The following is a 17,359-nucleotide window of genomic DNA, read 5'->3' on the forward strand; positions in this document are numbered from 1 at the left end:
TAGAAGTTTTTAAGTCTGTAAAAAACAAGTTTTTGAGGAAGAAGAAGAAGTAGTATTTTTTTTTTTTTTAGACTTTAGAAACTCAGCTGATCAAATATCGGGTTAAATATCGGTGGGGTGGCCGATGTCCGATATTGAGTTTTAAGGCCGATACCGATAGGGGGCCCATTATATAAAATAAACAAAATGGACTATAATTAACTCAATGGAATGAGAGTAGAAATAGGATGTTAAAACAGTAAAAATGGGAAATATGAACCCATGCAGCATGGGTTATCCACTTAGCAGTGAATGTTTATTTAGCCAAATACTTCTTCAATATAAACTCAAACAGGTGCATGAATGCACAGAAAAATTGACAGATCTGGATACAACTTCTACACCAGATGGGGTATAAAGTCTAAATACAGATGATTTTCCAGGAGCTATTCTGTGCTGTGCAGGAATCCTCCCCACAGCTGTTTCAACCCTCTGTGGTGTCCAGTTTCATCTCAGTATGACAGACTTCACAAAGGGTTACTGTCTGCAGGTTTTAGTCTGTTCATGGAGTCTATTTCTTTGTGAAAATGTTAATATATGGAGACAAAGAGCGATAGGAGACAGAAGGCCATTGTTTTCCACTCACCCTTTGCGTCCAGTCTTGCCCCCTCCTCTCCTGTCTCCTTTGCCTCCTGCGTAACTCCGTCCTGGTTTGGCTCCGCTCTGCGTTCTACGATTCTGCCTCTCCGTAGGTCTCTGACTTGAGAAACTCCTCTTGGCCGTTTGGGATATTTCTCGTTTTGGAGTCACACCTCCATCCGGTGGACTTTTACTAGGCGTCAAAGTGCCCTGAGGGGGTGTGGGTGCTGGGGCAGAAGCAGCGGCTGCCTCATTAGCAGCTTCCAGTGCTCCTTTCCTCTCCTCTCGTTCTCTCCTTTCATTGAAGTCGCTGCTCTCTGAGGCGGTCTCCCACTCCTCATTTGCTTGATCTGAGGAGTTCTGGTTGGACAAGTCGGGGGACTTGCTGCCCACTGCAGTGATGGTGGAACCGCTGGTCTCAGGCAGGGATGTTTCTATGGGGGCTGTTTGGTCATGTGCAGGTGCAGCAGCTGCCACCTCCGCAGGCACAGTTAGAGGAGTTCCTGGAGCTCGAGACATGGTGGGTGACTGGGACACTGAAGCGGGTGCAGAACTGGGGGCGGCTGAAGCAGCCACAGAAGGCAACGGAACAGGAGGACTGGTCGCAGAATATCCAGTTCCCAACACAGCTGCCTCGCGCTCTTTCAAGCGCCTAAAGCGGGGAGGTTTATCCTGCCTCGGGGGTCTAGCTGGTCGAGTTCTGCGGGGTCTCTCTCTGCTGCTCTGAGGACCCCCCTCTCCAAATTTCTTTCCCTCCAATTTCGGGGGTCGTCGATCAGCAGGGGGGTTGTCGTATCTCATTGCACAGTCTGCCTCCTCGGGCCTGAACGTCTCCATCGGTTTAGAAGGCCACTGAGAGGAAGAGTCCCTGGGTCCGGATCGTCGAAGAGGGGCTGAGCGTGGACCCCCGCGCTCCCTGGTTCCACCTCGCCTGCTGTACAATCCCCCCCGCCCTCGCCGAGAAGGCTCTCCCTTTGGAAGAAAGCCTGGTTTTGGTCTGCTGTCGTCTTCTCCTCTCATTCCAGCCTTTTCCCCGACATGCGGCGGCTCAAAGCCCAGCTTGTGGGGTCCCAGACGCGCCTCAGCGGGGAGATCTCTTCTTAGTGGACGGCTGGGTTTGGTGCTGGGCTCCCGGTCGGAGGGTCCGGTGTCGCTGGCCGATTCTCTGCCGCCTGCACTTTCAGAGTCCGAGTCCGAACCACGCCGCCGCCTGCGTTTTGGAATGACTTCAAAGTCCGAGCTCTCGCTGCGTGTTTCACTTTCCTCTCTGTTACGGAAGGCTGCGGCGCCTCCAGCGGAAGGTAAATCGGAGCGTAATCGTGCCTCTCTGTAGGCGAACTCCGCCCGGCTACGGCCACGACTTCCCCTGCCACGACCGCTGTAACTTCCTCTGTAGCTCCGCCCTCTGGAGTAGTACTCCCCTCGACCGCGGCCTTTAAAACTGGAGTCCATAGGCCATTCCCTCTCCTTATCAGCTTCCTTTTCTCTGTCTCTGTCCTGTTCCCGCTCCCTTTCCTCTCTTCTGTAGGCACGCGTAGGGAGATGGGGCTCCTTCCGGCTGGGAAGTTTTGGTTCTGGATGCTTGTCGTTACATGGAAGTTTATCTGGTTTCTCTTCTTGGGAAGAAGAGGTGGGAACCCCAGAAGAAGGCTGTGAGTCTCTGGCCCTATGGTGGGCAACTGGGGCTTCATCGGCTTCAGCAGGTTCCTTCTTCACTTCAGCCTGAGCTCGAGAGCTTTCAGAGACGGCTGCAGCTGCTGATGGCGCTTTAACGGACTGATCCTTTTTGGATCGGTCCCCTTTCTCCCCTCTCTCGTGACGTTTCTCTCGCTCTTCTCTTTGCTCCCGCTCTTCTTTCATATCCCTCAGAACAGGCTTTTTTATAGGCCCCGACCTGCGAACAGGTCTCTCTCCTCCTGGTCCGTCTCTGCGACCGGACCCCGATCTCCCACCCCACCGGAGCTCAGCTTTCTGCTTGCTTGGAGCCGGCAGAGGGAGCTTCTCCGATTTGAGCAATCCATCTGCTGGCGGTGTAGCCCTGTTGCTCGCTACAGCAGCCTGGGAGTAGAGCTCACTTTGTGGCTTATCAGCCGCTCGCTCACCTTCGTCTTGGAGCTCTAGCGGTTTTGCAGCCAGGGGTAGCCCATCAAACCTGGGTTCATCCAGCTTAAGGGAGTGGCTGGAACCCTGAGACACACTTCTCTGGAGCATGGCCTGACCGAGAGCTTCCACTTCCTCCCCACTAGGCAGGCCTTGCTCGTCAGCTTCAAAAGTTGAGCTTACAGGGGCCCTATCTAGAGGCCCCGGCACATCCTCCAGGCCCTGAGTAAACGCAGACAGTGACTCTGAATCCCGAAAGAAGGCATTCTTACGGGTCTCCACCACACCATGATCCTGAGCATAAATAGCTGGCAGACCCCTGTCCAGATCCAAACCAGAGTCAATCCTTCAAAAACAAAACAAGTTGCAATTAGACCAAGTGTTTTATAAACTTACGACACATAAATTGACCATTTAATGCGAGCTGATTTTCCTTACCTTTGCTCCTTATTGTCCTCGCGTTTAGGGGGAGTAGCCGAAGGCAATGGTTCTGACTGTGGGTAGGGGTCTGTTCCCCAGACCATCCGCGAGTCTGTGGGGAAGCCGTGGTCTCGTACTGGTCGGGACAAGTGGTCAAACGAATCAGAGCTAGAACTGGAGTTGTCACCCGGTTCTCTGCGGACAATCTGCTTCTGAGGCATTCGCCCTGAAAATATCAGAACAGATAAAATATAAATAAATAAAAACTGTTTTTTTTTTTTTTTTTAACAAATTCATTTCAACCATTTTCCTGCTTTTGCTCACCAGGGTGGATGTTTGCTGGGATGTCCATAGGGGGGCGGCCCGACATCATGCGGGGGTCCATGTAGGGTTGCATCATGAGCCAGCGGGGGTCAAACCCCATAGAGGGAAGGTGCTGGTGGTGGGGGCCCATAGGTTGGTACATGGAGCGGTGTTGCTGCTGCTGCTGGGTAGCTGGAACGCTGCCACCACCCGACGGCGACACAGAACCTCCGCTTTGCTGTTGCTGCTGTTGCCATTGCTGCTGCTTCATCTGCTCCTGTGGAAGCAATGCAGCATTTTAACAACCTCAGAAAACGGCTGGAATATGAATGAAGTGAACCCTGTAAGCATTAGCAACGGGCAAGTTTCCCGGGGATGGCGAGTTAGTTTAGTAGCTGTTGTATTAAAAGAAATAGGGTGGTGTATTCATATTTAAAAAATGGTCAGAAAAGCTTCCCAGTCCAGATAGCTAACATGCTAGCTGATGACAGAAGCACAGCTGCTGTTTGTACCTATTGCTTTCCCTAATAATTGGGAAGGGGGGGAATCGTAAATGGAATAAAGAAAAAGTTTAAGTTTGAGATTTGATTTTTAGGCCATATCACCCAGCCCTACTTGAAACTAGGTGTGTGCGATATATCGAATATACTGTAGTATCTCCGGTATTCCCATGCATGATAGTTAAAATAACTATCACAGCCATCAAGTACAAATTCGCATGACGACATTAAGCCGTCTGCATCCATTTCACTGGGTTTTATTTTCCCCCACACGTTGAATGAATCATAAAGCCCTCCTCCAAACAGGATTTTTTCCTGCGCTACACACACTACAACAACCGTCAAACAAAATATGGTGACAGCAGGTGTTTCAGCAGAACGTGATACAGCAGTGGTTTGGATTACACACCGAGGGCGACGAATGAAAGACGCCAATTTGTAAGACCAAAAAAACATTGCTGCAAAAGGTAGTACAAATTTATTCCATCCAAGAATGTTGTAAACTCAAAACATTCAATAAACCAGCTGTGAAGCCGATGGCGTTGGCCTCGTCGTTCAAAAAAGCGATCCAATATGAGAGAAACAGGAAGAGATAGAGGGAAATCAAAGAAGCTATTTATGACGTTATTCAAATGTTTTTAGATGCTCTAATAAGGCATTCTCGAAACTTAGAAATGTTCTCAAAAATTCCCAGCACGTAAAAGATCAGTGCTAATAGTTTGGAGATGCTCTGATAATGCTCTAATTTTTGGACGGTATTTCCAATTTGTTTTGTAATTTTAGCTCAATTTATTTTTCATTCCGCTTTTCTTTTATTATGCAAAAAGAGCCCTTGTTTATTTTTTTATTTTTTTTTTTCTTTCCTGTTTGGATCTTGATAAAGTTGTAATACTGACGCCTAAAGACATAATGTGGCAGAAATACTTTTTCATTTTAATGGCACTAGTGGCTTGTTTTTTGGACAGTAGGCTAACAGGAAAGGGGGTATGAAAGAGGGGGAGACGCATGCGGCAAAGGACCACAGGCAGGATTTGAACCCGGGTCGCCTGCGTCGAGGACTAATGCCTCTGTTCATGGGTCGTGCGTGCTATCCACTGTCCCACCTGCACGCCCATGGCAGAATTATTAGAGAAAAGCTTTAAGCTGGTTAAGATAAAATGAAATTAAATGGATGGATCGTGATATATATATATATATCGTGTATCGCGATATAGCCCAAATTTATATTAGATATTAGATTTTCTTCATATTGGCCAGTCCTACTTGAAACATATTCACGTTTTACGTTGCACTAAAATGTGCAAAAAGTCAAATTACCGTATTTTCACGACTATATGGCGCACATAAACGTCTTTTTTTCCCCTCAAAATGTGCGGTGCGCCCTTTGGTGCGGTGCGCCCTATGTGTGTTGCAACTGCGACTTTTGAGACCACCTCATTAAGGAGATGATGAAAGAGTGGCTGAGGGAGGTGAATGTAAGGGGACCAGGTGGTTTTTTTTCCACTCATCACCAGTTCATCCAGATTATTATCCTGCCTATACTATTTCTGTCGGAGGCGCTCAGACCCCCACATACCAGCGGTACACCGACAGTAGAAATCCCTTCATCAGCAGCCTCTAGGCTGGGCAGCCTCAGGGTTCACCGCGGCGGCTGGCAGGTGTTTTTCATCTAAATAATTTAAACTGCAGGCACCAGGATACCGGTAATAAAAGCGAACATATTCCGTCGGCAGGTTTCAGGATTTTAAGTTATTTTAGGAGTAATCACAGCGCTCTGTCATCTGCGATGTGTCTGTCTCACGGCCAGCTCCCAGGTTTGATTAATACTTTGTAATAAATACATGAATAAAGCACAATCATACTCAGTTTTGCGCCCAATGTATTTTTAAATACGCAGTAGAGGTATTTAAAGGTAGTAGAGGACATGTACCTGTATATAAAAAACGCGCCCTATAGTCCGGTGCGCCTTATGTGTGTGTTAAATACAGAAATGGGACACATAACTGAGACTGCGCCTTTTAGTACGGTGCGCCTTATGGTCGTGAAAATACGGTAAACAGGAAAAAAATATATAAAAAGCTTAATTATTTCCTATTTTTCTATTAACGAGGTGGTAAATTGGTGACTTTCCTTTTAAAGCAACACAATGCTAATCTTTCTAATATTCTAGTTCTCAATGAGGAAATTAGAATCTTCTAAAATTCGCATCTGAAGCTTTATTAAATCTAATAACCCCCCCACTGCTGCTTCTCTGGTTCCTTTTTGAACCGATGAAGTTTAGAGTTTTACCTGCTGTCTGAGGAACCGTGGTGGCAGAGACTTCTGGAACTGTTTAGAGTAGCCTGAGATCACAGACGGACGCATAGCAGTTGCTGCCTCTCCTTCCAGTGGTGGGGGTGCGACGGGTACTTCCTCCCCTCCAGGAGGCTCCATGTGAGGCATGGGCAGGTGGGACTCATCCACTGCAAAAACAAGACTTTAGAATCCAAGACAGTCTTTATATTAACAGATCACCTGCAGAGCCTTGGTCATACCTCTGTTCTCCTCCATGTTAAAATAATCCTGAATCTGTACAGACGTCCTGTCGGTCTGGTTCTCCTGCACCAGTGGACCACCTTCAGTCAGAGCGGTTTCTCCTTCACCCTGAGGCTCTTGGGCTACAGTTACAGGTCTTTGGACGGGGGGGCTGGGCTGCGTTCGCTCAGGCTCTTCCTCAGTGCTGGGTTCTTCTCGCTCCGTCCTTTCCCCGTCTCGATCCGCCCTCTCCGATTGCCCAACTGGGACCTCCGACTGTTGAACTGAGACGGGGGGCACAGGACTGGATGCGGGAACGGATGCTAATAAGGCTTCCTCTCCAGCAACGTTCGCTTCTTCATTAGTGGTTTGATCGCTGGCAGGTTTGCCCTCGTTGGCCTGTCTGCGTTTCTCATTTAAACGTTTCAGTTTTTCAGCACAAGCAGCCAGCCTCTGCTCCTCCATGCGTCGCTCCTCCTCTTCTCTCCTCCGTCTCGCCCGCTCTACGGCTTCAGAGATTTCAGACTGCTTCTTTCTTTTCTGTCGCCAGGCTTCAGAGTCTTCGTCTGCGCCCGGTGCTACAGTTGCTTGTGGTTTGTTGCCCCGTGGAGCACCGCTACTGCCAGACCGAGCCCCACTCTACAATCAGAAACCATTACACACCAACTGAGAAACATGCCATCAATTGGGTGGAAGTCTAATAGTGGGGTAGTGATCAAAACATGCTGTACCTGGTAGTCCAGTGAAGCAGGCAATTTACTGTACTGCCCCACACTGCCAGGTGATGGTGCTCTAGGATCAACGCTGTCAGCCCAGGTCTTGGTGGCCCCACGCTCTTCAGATCCATCCTTCCAACCTTCCTGGTTCTCCGATGTCCGAGACCTTATCCACTCCCTGAGAAATTAGGAAGAAAAACATTCCTTTTATTAAACCAATCAGTCTTCTTACTCAGATATAGTCTGTAGCTTAAAAGGTAAACAGAAAATTCAACTATATATTATATATTGTGGTTTCTTTTTCACTGATCTTATCTGCCTTTGCAAAGGTCTGAAAAACTAATTGATCTAACCTTTGATTTGTATTCCCAGCAGTAATTAAATACGTTTTTATGTTTTCACAGATGCTGATTAATGCAACATTTAAGGCATTTAAAGATCGGGAATCTGCGATCAGCCAAAAGCTTCTAATCAATTCACATGTATTCCCAACTCAAAGGAAAAGCCTGAACCACCAGTTCATTTGGCTTTCTTACAAAATTTTGCAGTTTTTTTTTTTTTAAACAAAGTAAAATATTTCAAAGATCAAGAGAGTCCAAGGCTACGTTCACACTGCAGGCTTTAATGCTCAAATCCTAATTTTTAAGAAATCGGATTTCCAAATATATGCGACTTGCATGTTATCTCCTGTGTGAGCTGCATTCATACAAAGTAAGCTTCTCGTATGCGCAGTAGAGGATGCAATGATGTCACAAGCAAGCATGCTCTGTGTTTATGGACGTAAACATGGATCTGGAGTTTTCACAACCTTAAAAAAAAAAACAATCTTTTCAAGATGTTCATAAATATTACTCTCTGCATCATCATCCGCCAGGGTTGTTGTTTTTCTTGCCGTTTCTTCGTAGCAAGATGCATAATAGTGACCTTTGTCTGGTATTAATGACATTCAGGTCGGATTAATGCAACCTGGCCATTCAGACGCAGGTCGCATTTAAAAAGATCGGATTCGTATCGGATTGAAGACCACAGAGCCAAGTGGCCTGGGTCTCATTGGACAAAAATCGGATCTGTGTTGTTCAGACTGTCATGAAAAGATCAGATACAGGTCGGATATGGGAAAAAAATAAATAAAAAAATTCAGATTTGAGTCACTTCAGGCTGTTGTGTGAACGTAGCCTAAGAGAAATTAACATATAAATATTTGATAAGGTTTTTCTGCATGGACAGGTCATACCAAAGTAAAAATATTTTGAGTGAAATGAATAGTCTTTCTGATCAAGTTAACGGGCAATAGTGCTGAAACCATTAATTGGAATAATCATGATTATTGAAAAAAAATCGTCAGCTAATTTAGTAATCGATTAATTGTTAACTGGAGTATAGGGACTCTAAAACATGCCTTTAGCTGACAGAAGAACCCACTTAGAGCAGGAATTATGTCAGAATTGTGAAAAAAAAATATCTATCTATCTCTCTCTATCCATCTATCTCCATCTATCTATCTATCTATCTATATCTATATATATTGCATTTGAGATAGGATAAAAAATAACTTTTTCGTCTTTCAATATGCTCCATCACAAACTCCTCAATTGGAAAAAATTTAGTTTCTCCTGGTTTAATTTCATGAAACAAATCTTTAAGGAACCTTTATGATCCGAATATCTGAAGAAAAAAAAAATAATAATTGACAGATTAATCGCTTAGCAATTATTTGGCTGCAATTTTTTGTTGCAGCCCTAATTGGCATGAAAATTTTTTTTTTTTAAATTAAAGCATGCTTTGAGCAACAACTTTGGTACAAATGTGGTGATTCTGCAATAAAGTCTTCACGCTTTAGTAACTTTTGTTGTATGTTTTCCATCCAAGCAATTTTTATTAAAAGGACCAAGAAATAATCTCCAAATGTCAGCGACTGTTCCTTGTGTTCTGTGATGCTGACTGAACTCTCGGTTCATGCTAAACTCTACAAAATGAAATATCCTAAAAATGATTATTAAATACCTAAAGATACCCGACTTTATAAAAGCCTCACCAGTTTTCTCCTTTTTCTTTAGCAGCTTGGTTTTCCTCATCGTCGCTGAAGTTCAGTTTCTCGGTGTAGTCGACTTCCATCTGAGCGCCTGATCATATCGGACACAAGTTGTGTGAGACTTGAAGACAAAAGCTGAAACTGTTTAACCCCTCTACAGCCAATGAGTGAGAAGTAAAAAGCTGCTGACCTGCCCAGCCTTCATCCGTATCGGTGTCTAAATTGTCGAGCTCCTTCAGTTCCGTTGCACTGATGATGGAGGGTCTGTCGGGGTCTAGGAGCCAGGATTGAGGGGGTGGCTGCTGGGGCCGCGCTGAACGAGAACCCCTGGGGATCCAACACGATTAAAACAGAAACAAATTTATACATCTTTTGTTCAGCCACAACATTGAAAAACATGTTCTTTTCATATCACTATGGCTAATCTGTGTATGTAGGTTTCTCAGTGCTAACAAACATTCAACAAAAGCTGGTGATTGAAACTCACTTTCCGCCATCCTGTGGCACAGGGTATCTGAAGTTCGCCTGTCCGGGGGCAAACGACACTTGCGGATAGGCATGGAACATCTACAATCGAAACAATGACGGCGTCACACAGTGTTAGAACAAAAGAAAAGGTGCTGCTGCTGCTTCCGGTATCTTTGTGACTTACATAAGGTGGCATCATGCTCCTAAAAGCAGGGTCAAAGTGAGTTGGCAGGCCTGCAGGAGGCTGCTGCCCCCCATTAAGTTTAGGCTGAGAGGCGACGGGTGGAGGACACCTCTCTCTGCCATCCCTTTTCTGCTCCCTTTGACCTTCAGTCGTTGAATTTCGGCTAGGTTCTTCAGCTTCAACAGGGGGTGTGGCGGTACCGAGGCTTGGACTGCTCTCCTCCTGAGGCTTGGTGTCCATCTCAGGGGGGCTGGTTGCTGTGTTCAAATTCCTGCCTCCACCTTCACGCCAACTGCCAACATCTGAGAGCAAAAAGGAGGAACTGTTGATTTTCTCTATAAAAAAAATCTGTTTAAGTTCACTTTGGAGTCAGAGAAAACGGTCTAATTCAGCTGAAAGTGGAAACAAATATTTTTTAAAGTTGGTCATAAGTGGACGGACGGATCAAAGGATGGAAGATGGACATATGGACAGATTAGTGGACAGACTGATTAAGGACAGGAAAGAACAAAAAAAGGGGGAAAAGAAGGATAAATGGATGGACAGAAAGTAATTAGTAAATGGAACAGTTTTTTTTTTAAATGATGGAAGTGGGAATAAGATCTGCACATCTCTAAGCTTCCACACTTTTCCACATGAAGTTGAAAAAGCTGACAGCTAAACGGGATCTTACAATTTAAAAGAGATGCTTTATATCATTAATAAAAAAAAAGAAAAAAAAAAAGGGAAAAATGCTAAAAAAAAATTAAAAAGCAAACCTCACAGGTCTGTTTACATTTGATAGAATAACTTTTTCTTCATGTCAACATGTGATAAAACTTTAACAGACTTTAAAGACATGAACTCATTCAGGGTTTTACATTTTTCCCCTTAGCTCTCCATTTTTAAATCAGCCTGATGTAGACGTGTGCCAGTGTGGCCCTACTTTGCGGTCTGAGGCTTGGGCCCGGTCCATAAGGCTCTTCATCCTGACCATCTCCTTTCTCAGCTTCACCAGCTGCCTGCAGGCTGGGAAACTCTTGATGAAAATGAGTGCTTACACGAGGAGATCCTTCAATAAGAAACAAAACAACAGTGTCATTTGTTAAAGATTTTATAAAAAAAAAGGAAATTATCAAGTTTTAAAATGTGCATAGCTTCTGTTTATACGTCAACTGCAACAAATACAGCATAAAGAAACACTTAAATTCATCAGAAAATGCTTTGGATCTGATCTGTAAAGAATCTTTAGGATTACTAAATTGTGAGGGTAAAAAAAACCGTCTCGATACATTGGTGTATAGAGGGTCTATACAAAGATTTTAAAGTACTTCACAGAAGTATTGAAAAATAATAAAAATATGCATGTAAAAGATTCAATATTAATCAGGAAACCTGGAGAAGCCAAGAAGATTATAACGTAAACAGCTGGATTTACCTCCTCCGACTATTTACAGGCATCCTACAGCATAAGGCAGGTTAAATTCAAGACTTTTTTATTGCCACTTAAAATAAAAAATTAAGACCAACTTTACAATAAACAGCTAGTAGCTAAAAATTTACCCCAAATGTTTTTTTTAACACAAACCATTACTTTCTGGCCCAGTAGATATGTTTCAAATTTTGAAAATCTTTCCATATAGGAAGAGAGTTAAAAACACACAAAAAACAGATTTTTAAACAACTACTGAACTGAATTCATTAACTTTTTTTAGTTCCCTACTCAATCCCTCTACTTTCTATGTCTTATTACCGCCAAACATTATCTGCAGATTTCTACTCGCGCTGTTGTTCAGGGTGGAACAGAACAGAGAACCACCTGCTGCTTCTCCATAACTTGATTTTGACGCTTTGACTTTCATGCTTCGCACATGTGTCTCCACTCCCTTGATCCCCATCGTGCCTCATCTACATTCCCTTAAACTTCCCCATGCTGTCCAGATAAAAAGTTGACCCCAATACATGATAAACACAACTGAAATTCATTAAAGGACATTGTGGGTGAAAAATATCCCCCTATGCATTTGTCAGAGAAGGGTATATTCAGGCCAAAGTGCCCAAATTAAATCCTCATTGGACTCCCTTTAATGATGCTAAACCAAAGTCTGCTTTATTTTAGAACCTTCCAACAAGCCCTTGTTGTTTAACACTAGCAGATGTATTTGATTATATTTACCATCGAGCTGCGGCTGCTTGTTATTTGCCCAGGAGCGGCTTCCTCCAGTAGAAAGCTCTTGTGACTGGAGTGGTGCTGGTTTGTTTTGAGGTGGGGGGGTTTCCTGTTGCCTATGATAAAGAAATTTAAAACAGCACGTTAAAACAAAATCATTTTTATATCAATCCCCCACCCACAGAAAATGGACATGATTAGTTTACCTTTCCTCTCCTGGCTCAGCTCTAGACGCCCAGCCACTGCCGTCTTTGGGGACTATGTTGACGTTGGGGTCGTTTCCTTTGTTCTCTGCCTTTAGGCTGGGCAGGTTAGCTGGAGGGGGCATGCGCCTGCTGACGGCAACTTTGCCCAAACTCTGGAGCCCATGTCTGGCAGCCACTGGAATGAACATTTCAAAGCCGAATCGCAGCAATATTAAAACTTTTCATGGACATTTCAATATCGATACATTTCTACTTAACCCATTTAAAAGAAAACCGTCATCCTGCTTCCAACCCTAACCTGAGCAATCTGTTATAACTGAAGGGAAACCAAAACGAATGTAAAAAAAAAAAAAAAACTGATTTTAATATCATTCATCATACAAAGAACCTAAAACATCCGATACAAATTTCTGTGTTCACATCTAAAAATATAAACCACAAATTTGTTTGCCGACAAACTTTCCGTGAGTTTCTACAAAACCCCTTAAAATATAACCATCTTGTTTCATACTAGTTGTTAGAAAGGTTAAAGAGAACGGAAAAAAAAGTGAAGTCTTACCAGCGGTTTTCTGGGTTTCCAGAGATTTGCCCTTATAGGTGTTGAAGAGGCTAAGGGTTGCATATTTTGTTTTGCCATCCTTTGCCTTGGTGCTCTGCCCTGACTTCTCTGACATTTCGCTGGAAACTCATTGAGTCTGGTCCTTTGGCCTCGGCCCCAGAACCAGCCTCCTAAATGAAGAGAAAAAAGAAAAAAGAAACTGAAGATAACTTTTTGATTTTGAATACAACAATATGGTACTTTGAGGGTATTGAAGAGTCGAAAGGACAGAAAGGGAAATAAAATGACGATCAGCGATTAGGCACATATGGGATCGCGCCGTCTTTTCAAGCAACCTGGAGGTCATTTATTATTGACAGTGGATGGGTGTAACATAGCTGGTGAGCTTTGAGGTGAGTTGAAGTGTGCTTATGCAGAAAGGATCTGACAGTTCACCTCTACACAGGTTTCTAGCCTAAAATAGGCAAGACAACCACCCCCTTAAAAAGAAATGTTCATTAGCAATATTGAATCTGAGGCCTAGTTAGCAACAGCTATGCAACCAACTTATGATTACAAAACAGAGACATAACTGTCCCAAATAATGTTAAATTACTATAATAGTAATTAAAAGCATCAAAAAGATAGATAAAACATCTTTATAATCAAAACGAACCTTTGAAACAAAAGGAATACATCCAAAAAAAGTCTAGAGTGGTGGAGAAATGTTAAATAAAAGAGTAAATAAATAATCTTTTTACATTTTTGACTGTTCCAAAATATAAGTTTGTACCTGGTTAAGAGACGAAAAAGATTCTGCATAAATAGGAAGATTAGGCTGAAGTCACATCAGACACTGAGAATCCTAGTAGCTCCATGACAGAGCGGAGACACTGGTTCATCTTGAAAGAAGCCAAAGAGTGACCGTTTCTCAATTCACTAGAACGCGAGCACGGACTCCTGTCCTCGCCAAGTACGTTCTTAAGAAGAACACAGGAAAGTGCGGACTCCGGGAGAACAGGAGCACGTAGCATAACACACGCCTGGCTCGTCTGGAGCGGCATTTCACCTCCTATTTATTTATAGTCTCTAGGTAACAAATTCTAACTTTTTTATTAGTGGGGGAATAATAATGAACACAGTCAATAAACACAAATCAAATGAACATTTCGCCAAATAAAACAAAAAAATAAAAAATCATCATCAGAGCCAGCGGTACTTCACACATGGCTATGCAGAGAGAGGGCTGCTGCAGACGGGCTGCGGTTAGCCCTGGCTGCTGTTGGCCTCGGAGCTCCGTTGGTTGTTATTACGCATTGATCGGTAAAAGGGCAACATAGTAAAGCTTAAAGTATAATATTCTCGCCTCAAATGATCTTAAAACGTACTTTTATTAAACAGCAGCAACAGAGAAGAGAACTTTTAACTTAATACTCTGAGCGCTCAACAGAAAGCTGTTGCTGCTGCCGCAGTGCATGCTGGGACAGCTGTCAACCTCAAGAACAGACAACTCTGCTCTGATGCGTACTGGAAAAAATGGGGAGGGGCGAGAAAAACATCCAGCGACCTTTTCCGTTCTCGGTGTACTGTTCTTGTGAGTTGGAACAGTATTAGGGCTGAGGCTGATGACGTTTTCACGAGTACATGTGAACACACAACTACACATGTTGAGAAACGGCAAGTGTGAGCATCGCTCAAGCTTAAATGGTTTAAATGTGCTGGCAGACATGGCTATTGGCTGGAAAACTGAACAAATGAAGGCTGGAAAGAAACAGGAAGGTAAGAGTGCGCCACTTGCTGGTCGGGAGGAGTTAAAAGCATTTAATTTTAAACAAGTAAAACTGAATTTGTAATAAATTTAATTTTGCACACCTGCACCTGTGATCGTCCTAGCAACGGATTAGCTTGTACGTCAGAATCAATACAAGGAACAATGAGCCAATTTAAAAAAGGAGCTAAAATTAAGTGAAAAGAAGCCTTCCTTTGTTTACATTATAACATCTTAAAATGGAATACAGCTAGATTTATATTTATTGTTAAACTACACATTGATTTATCATCAGCTTCTTTTCCATACATTACAAGATTGCTGATAAGAATGGTTAACCTAAAGCTCCAACATTAGAAAGAGCTGCTTTGGGGTTTATCTGATGTGAAACGCATGAGACAACTCAAATAACAAAATGTTTTTTAGTACAAATGTTGCATAAATGGATTCAATGAATGGCTCCAGATTTTTGTGGTATATCATTTTCAGAATGAACTCCAGTATAAATTAAAAAGAACACAAGATCCAAATTACAGGGTGGTGAAAAGATGGCAGGATTAAACATTCACAAACCAACACCTCAGAAAGGCACGAAATGGGGGAAAATCCCTTGAGGAATTCACTAATTTCCTCTAATAAAAGGTCAGCAGTAAACGACTGGGACAAAGAAGGAGCATTAAAGCACACAGATCTGTCTCCACATCCTCTAAGATGACTGGATAAACAGTCTGCAACATGGCATCTAAGGCTGCCAGATGTCATCTAGCAACAACATCTCAATCAGAGCCGTTTTTAAATATAGTCTTTAAGATTCAGAAAATGCCGACTTGACAAATGCTGGGCAGGAACTGCTTGTGGCTCTTGTTTATAATTTGATACACAAACTGTGACACTGATTAAAATTAAAGACAAATCAGGCAAACCGCTAAACCAAACTCTTTAGCACAATTACTACCTTATTGATGCATAACCAAACATCCTTATTTCCCATACCACAAACAAGAACAAAAAAAANTTAAAAAAGGAGCTAAAATTAAGTGAAAAGAAGCCTTCCTTTGTTTACATTATAACATATTAAAATGGAATACAGCAAGATTTATATTTATTGTTAAACTACACATTGATTTATCATCAGCTTCTTTTCCATACATTACAAGATTGCTGATAAGAATGGTTAACCTAAAGCTCCAACATTAGAAAGAGCTGCTTTGGGGTTTATCTGATGTGAAACGCATGAGACAACTCAAATAACAAAATGTTTTTTAGTACAAATGTTGCATAAATGGATTCAATGAATGGCTCCAGATTTTTGTGGTATATCATTTTCAGAATGAACTCCAGTATAAATTAAAAAGAACACAAGATCCAAATTACAGGGTGGTGAAAAGATGGCAGGATTAAACATTCACAAACCAACACCTCAGAAAGGCACGAAATGGGGGAAAATCCCTTGAGGAATTCACTAATTTCCTCTAATAAAAGGTCAGCAGTAAACGACTGGGACAAAGAAGGAGCATTAAAGCACACAGATCTGTCTCCACATCCTCTAAGATGACTGGATAAACAGTCTGCAACATGGCATCTAAGGCTGCCAGATGTCATCTAGCAACAACATCTCAATCAGAGCCGTTTTTAAATATAGTCTTTAAGATTCAGAAAATGCCGACTTGACAAATGCTGGGCAGGAACTGCTTGTGGCTCTTGTTTATAATTTGATACACAAACTGTGACACTGATTAAAATTAAAGACAAATCAGGCAAACCGCTAAACCAAACTCTTTAGCACAATTACTACCTTATTGATGCATAACCAAACATCCTTATTTCCCATACCACAAACAAGAACAAAAAAAAAAAAAAAAAATAGAATGGAACAAATGTTCAACCAGACTAATTAGCTGTCATATTACAAAAAAAAAAAGCTAACTAAGTAAGCCAATGTAAAATAATAAAAACAAAAAAAGGATCATAAAATGTACTTATTTGTTGAACATTATAGTTTGAGTTTTAAACTATATGGGATAAAAAAAACAGAAAAACAAAGATGCAGGCAGGGAGACACTGGCTCTTGAATCTGATGGACCCTGACGTCCAGTGTTTTTTTGTTTTTCCTGAATGCACAGCATGTAACACCAGCACAAACACTCTCCAGTACAGATCTTTTCACCGAAGGAACTTTTCGGTCTGGACACTTATACATCACATTTAAAACTGGATTTTTTCCCCCCTTCATTTCTACTACAAACAAATCTAGATGACAATGTTTTAATCACGGAACACTAGCCCAAACAATATAATTAGTGTAATTCCCCTGCTATGCAAATATAGTAGGTATGTTTAAAAACAACTGCATACTCATGTCTAACAAAACCTTTGAATAGGAGCCACTAGCAAATCAAAGTGCAGTCCTCCCAGGGCTCCTCCATACAGGGACACTCTGGTTCTCCTCCTTTACATGACAACAAAGACATTAAGTCATTACTTTTCAAATGATGCCGTTTGTATACACGGGGCGGGGTAGAGAGAGACATGTTTGTCCATTGAAAACTTGGCAACTTTTTGACATATCCCTGATCCAACACACTTCCAAGAAATGGCTGAATTATTTCCTTCATATTTCCTTAGTAAGTTGGAGGAAATTGTCCCAAAAGCACTGAAGTTGGACACCTGTGCTCATGCTGACACAGAGAAACAATTTTTCCACAATAAAGCATTGTGTAATCATCTCCCCCCACCATCTATTGTGAAACATGATGGATTTAGGAACACTTGCACCCTTAAAGGAATAGTACACCCAAAACATGATTAGCCTTCATTTTCTACTCACCCCCATGCTGAACAAC

The 17,359-nt window shown here is 42.6% G+C and overlaps 1 protein-coding gene across 10 annotated transcripts in view; it reads right to left on the minus strand.

Moving 5' to 3' along the window:
- The window catches only part of prrc2c (proline-rich coiled-coil 2C), a 33,024-nt gene that overhangs the window by 13,078 nt on the left and 2,587 nt on the right, over positions 1-17,359 (minus strand). For 8 of the 10 annotated variants that reach the window (XM_015397991.1, XM_015397992.1, XM_015397996.1 and 5 more), the window contains exons 2-15: positions 12,770-12,939; positions 12,211-12,385; positions 12,011-12,120; positions 10,781-10,906; positions 9,856-10,157; positions 9,691-9,770; positions 9,394-9,539; positions 9,207-9,294; positions 7,187-7,349; positions 6,476-7,094; positions 6,231-6,403; positions 3,463-3,718; positions 3,157-3,364; positions 626-3,064 (exon numbers count right to left, since the gene is read on the minus strand). In XM_015397991.1, the coding sequence (XP_015253477.1) occupies positions 626-3,064; positions 3,157-3,364; positions 3,463-3,718; positions 6,231-6,403; positions 6,476-7,094; positions 7,187-7,349; positions 9,207-9,294; positions 9,394-9,539; positions 9,691-9,770; positions 9,856-10,157; positions 10,781-10,906; positions 12,011-12,120; positions 12,211-12,385; positions 12,770-12,884 (5,000 nt within the window). In that variant the 5' untranslated portion in view covers positions 12,885-12,939. The remainder of the gene's footprint in view (positions 1-625; positions 3,065-3,156; positions 3,365-3,462; positions 3,719-6,230; positions 6,404-6,475; positions 7,095-7,186; positions 7,350-9,206; positions 9,295-9,393; positions 9,540-9,690; positions 9,771-9,855; positions 10,158-10,780; positions 10,907-12,010; positions 12,121-12,210; positions 12,386-12,769; positions 12,940-17,359) is intronic. The other 2 variants (XM_015397994.1, XM_015397998.1) reach the window with 1 other exon arrangement.

Source organism: Cyprinodon variegatus, unplaced genomic scaffold, assembly GCF_000732505.1.
Source record: "Cyprinodon variegatus isolate N-32 unplaced genomic scaffold, C_variegatus-1.0 Scaffold902, whole genome shotgun sequence".
Classification (NCBI taxonomy): Eukaryota; Metazoa; Chordata; class Actinopteri; order Cyprinodontiformes; family Cyprinodontidae; genus Cyprinodon; species Cyprinodon variegatus.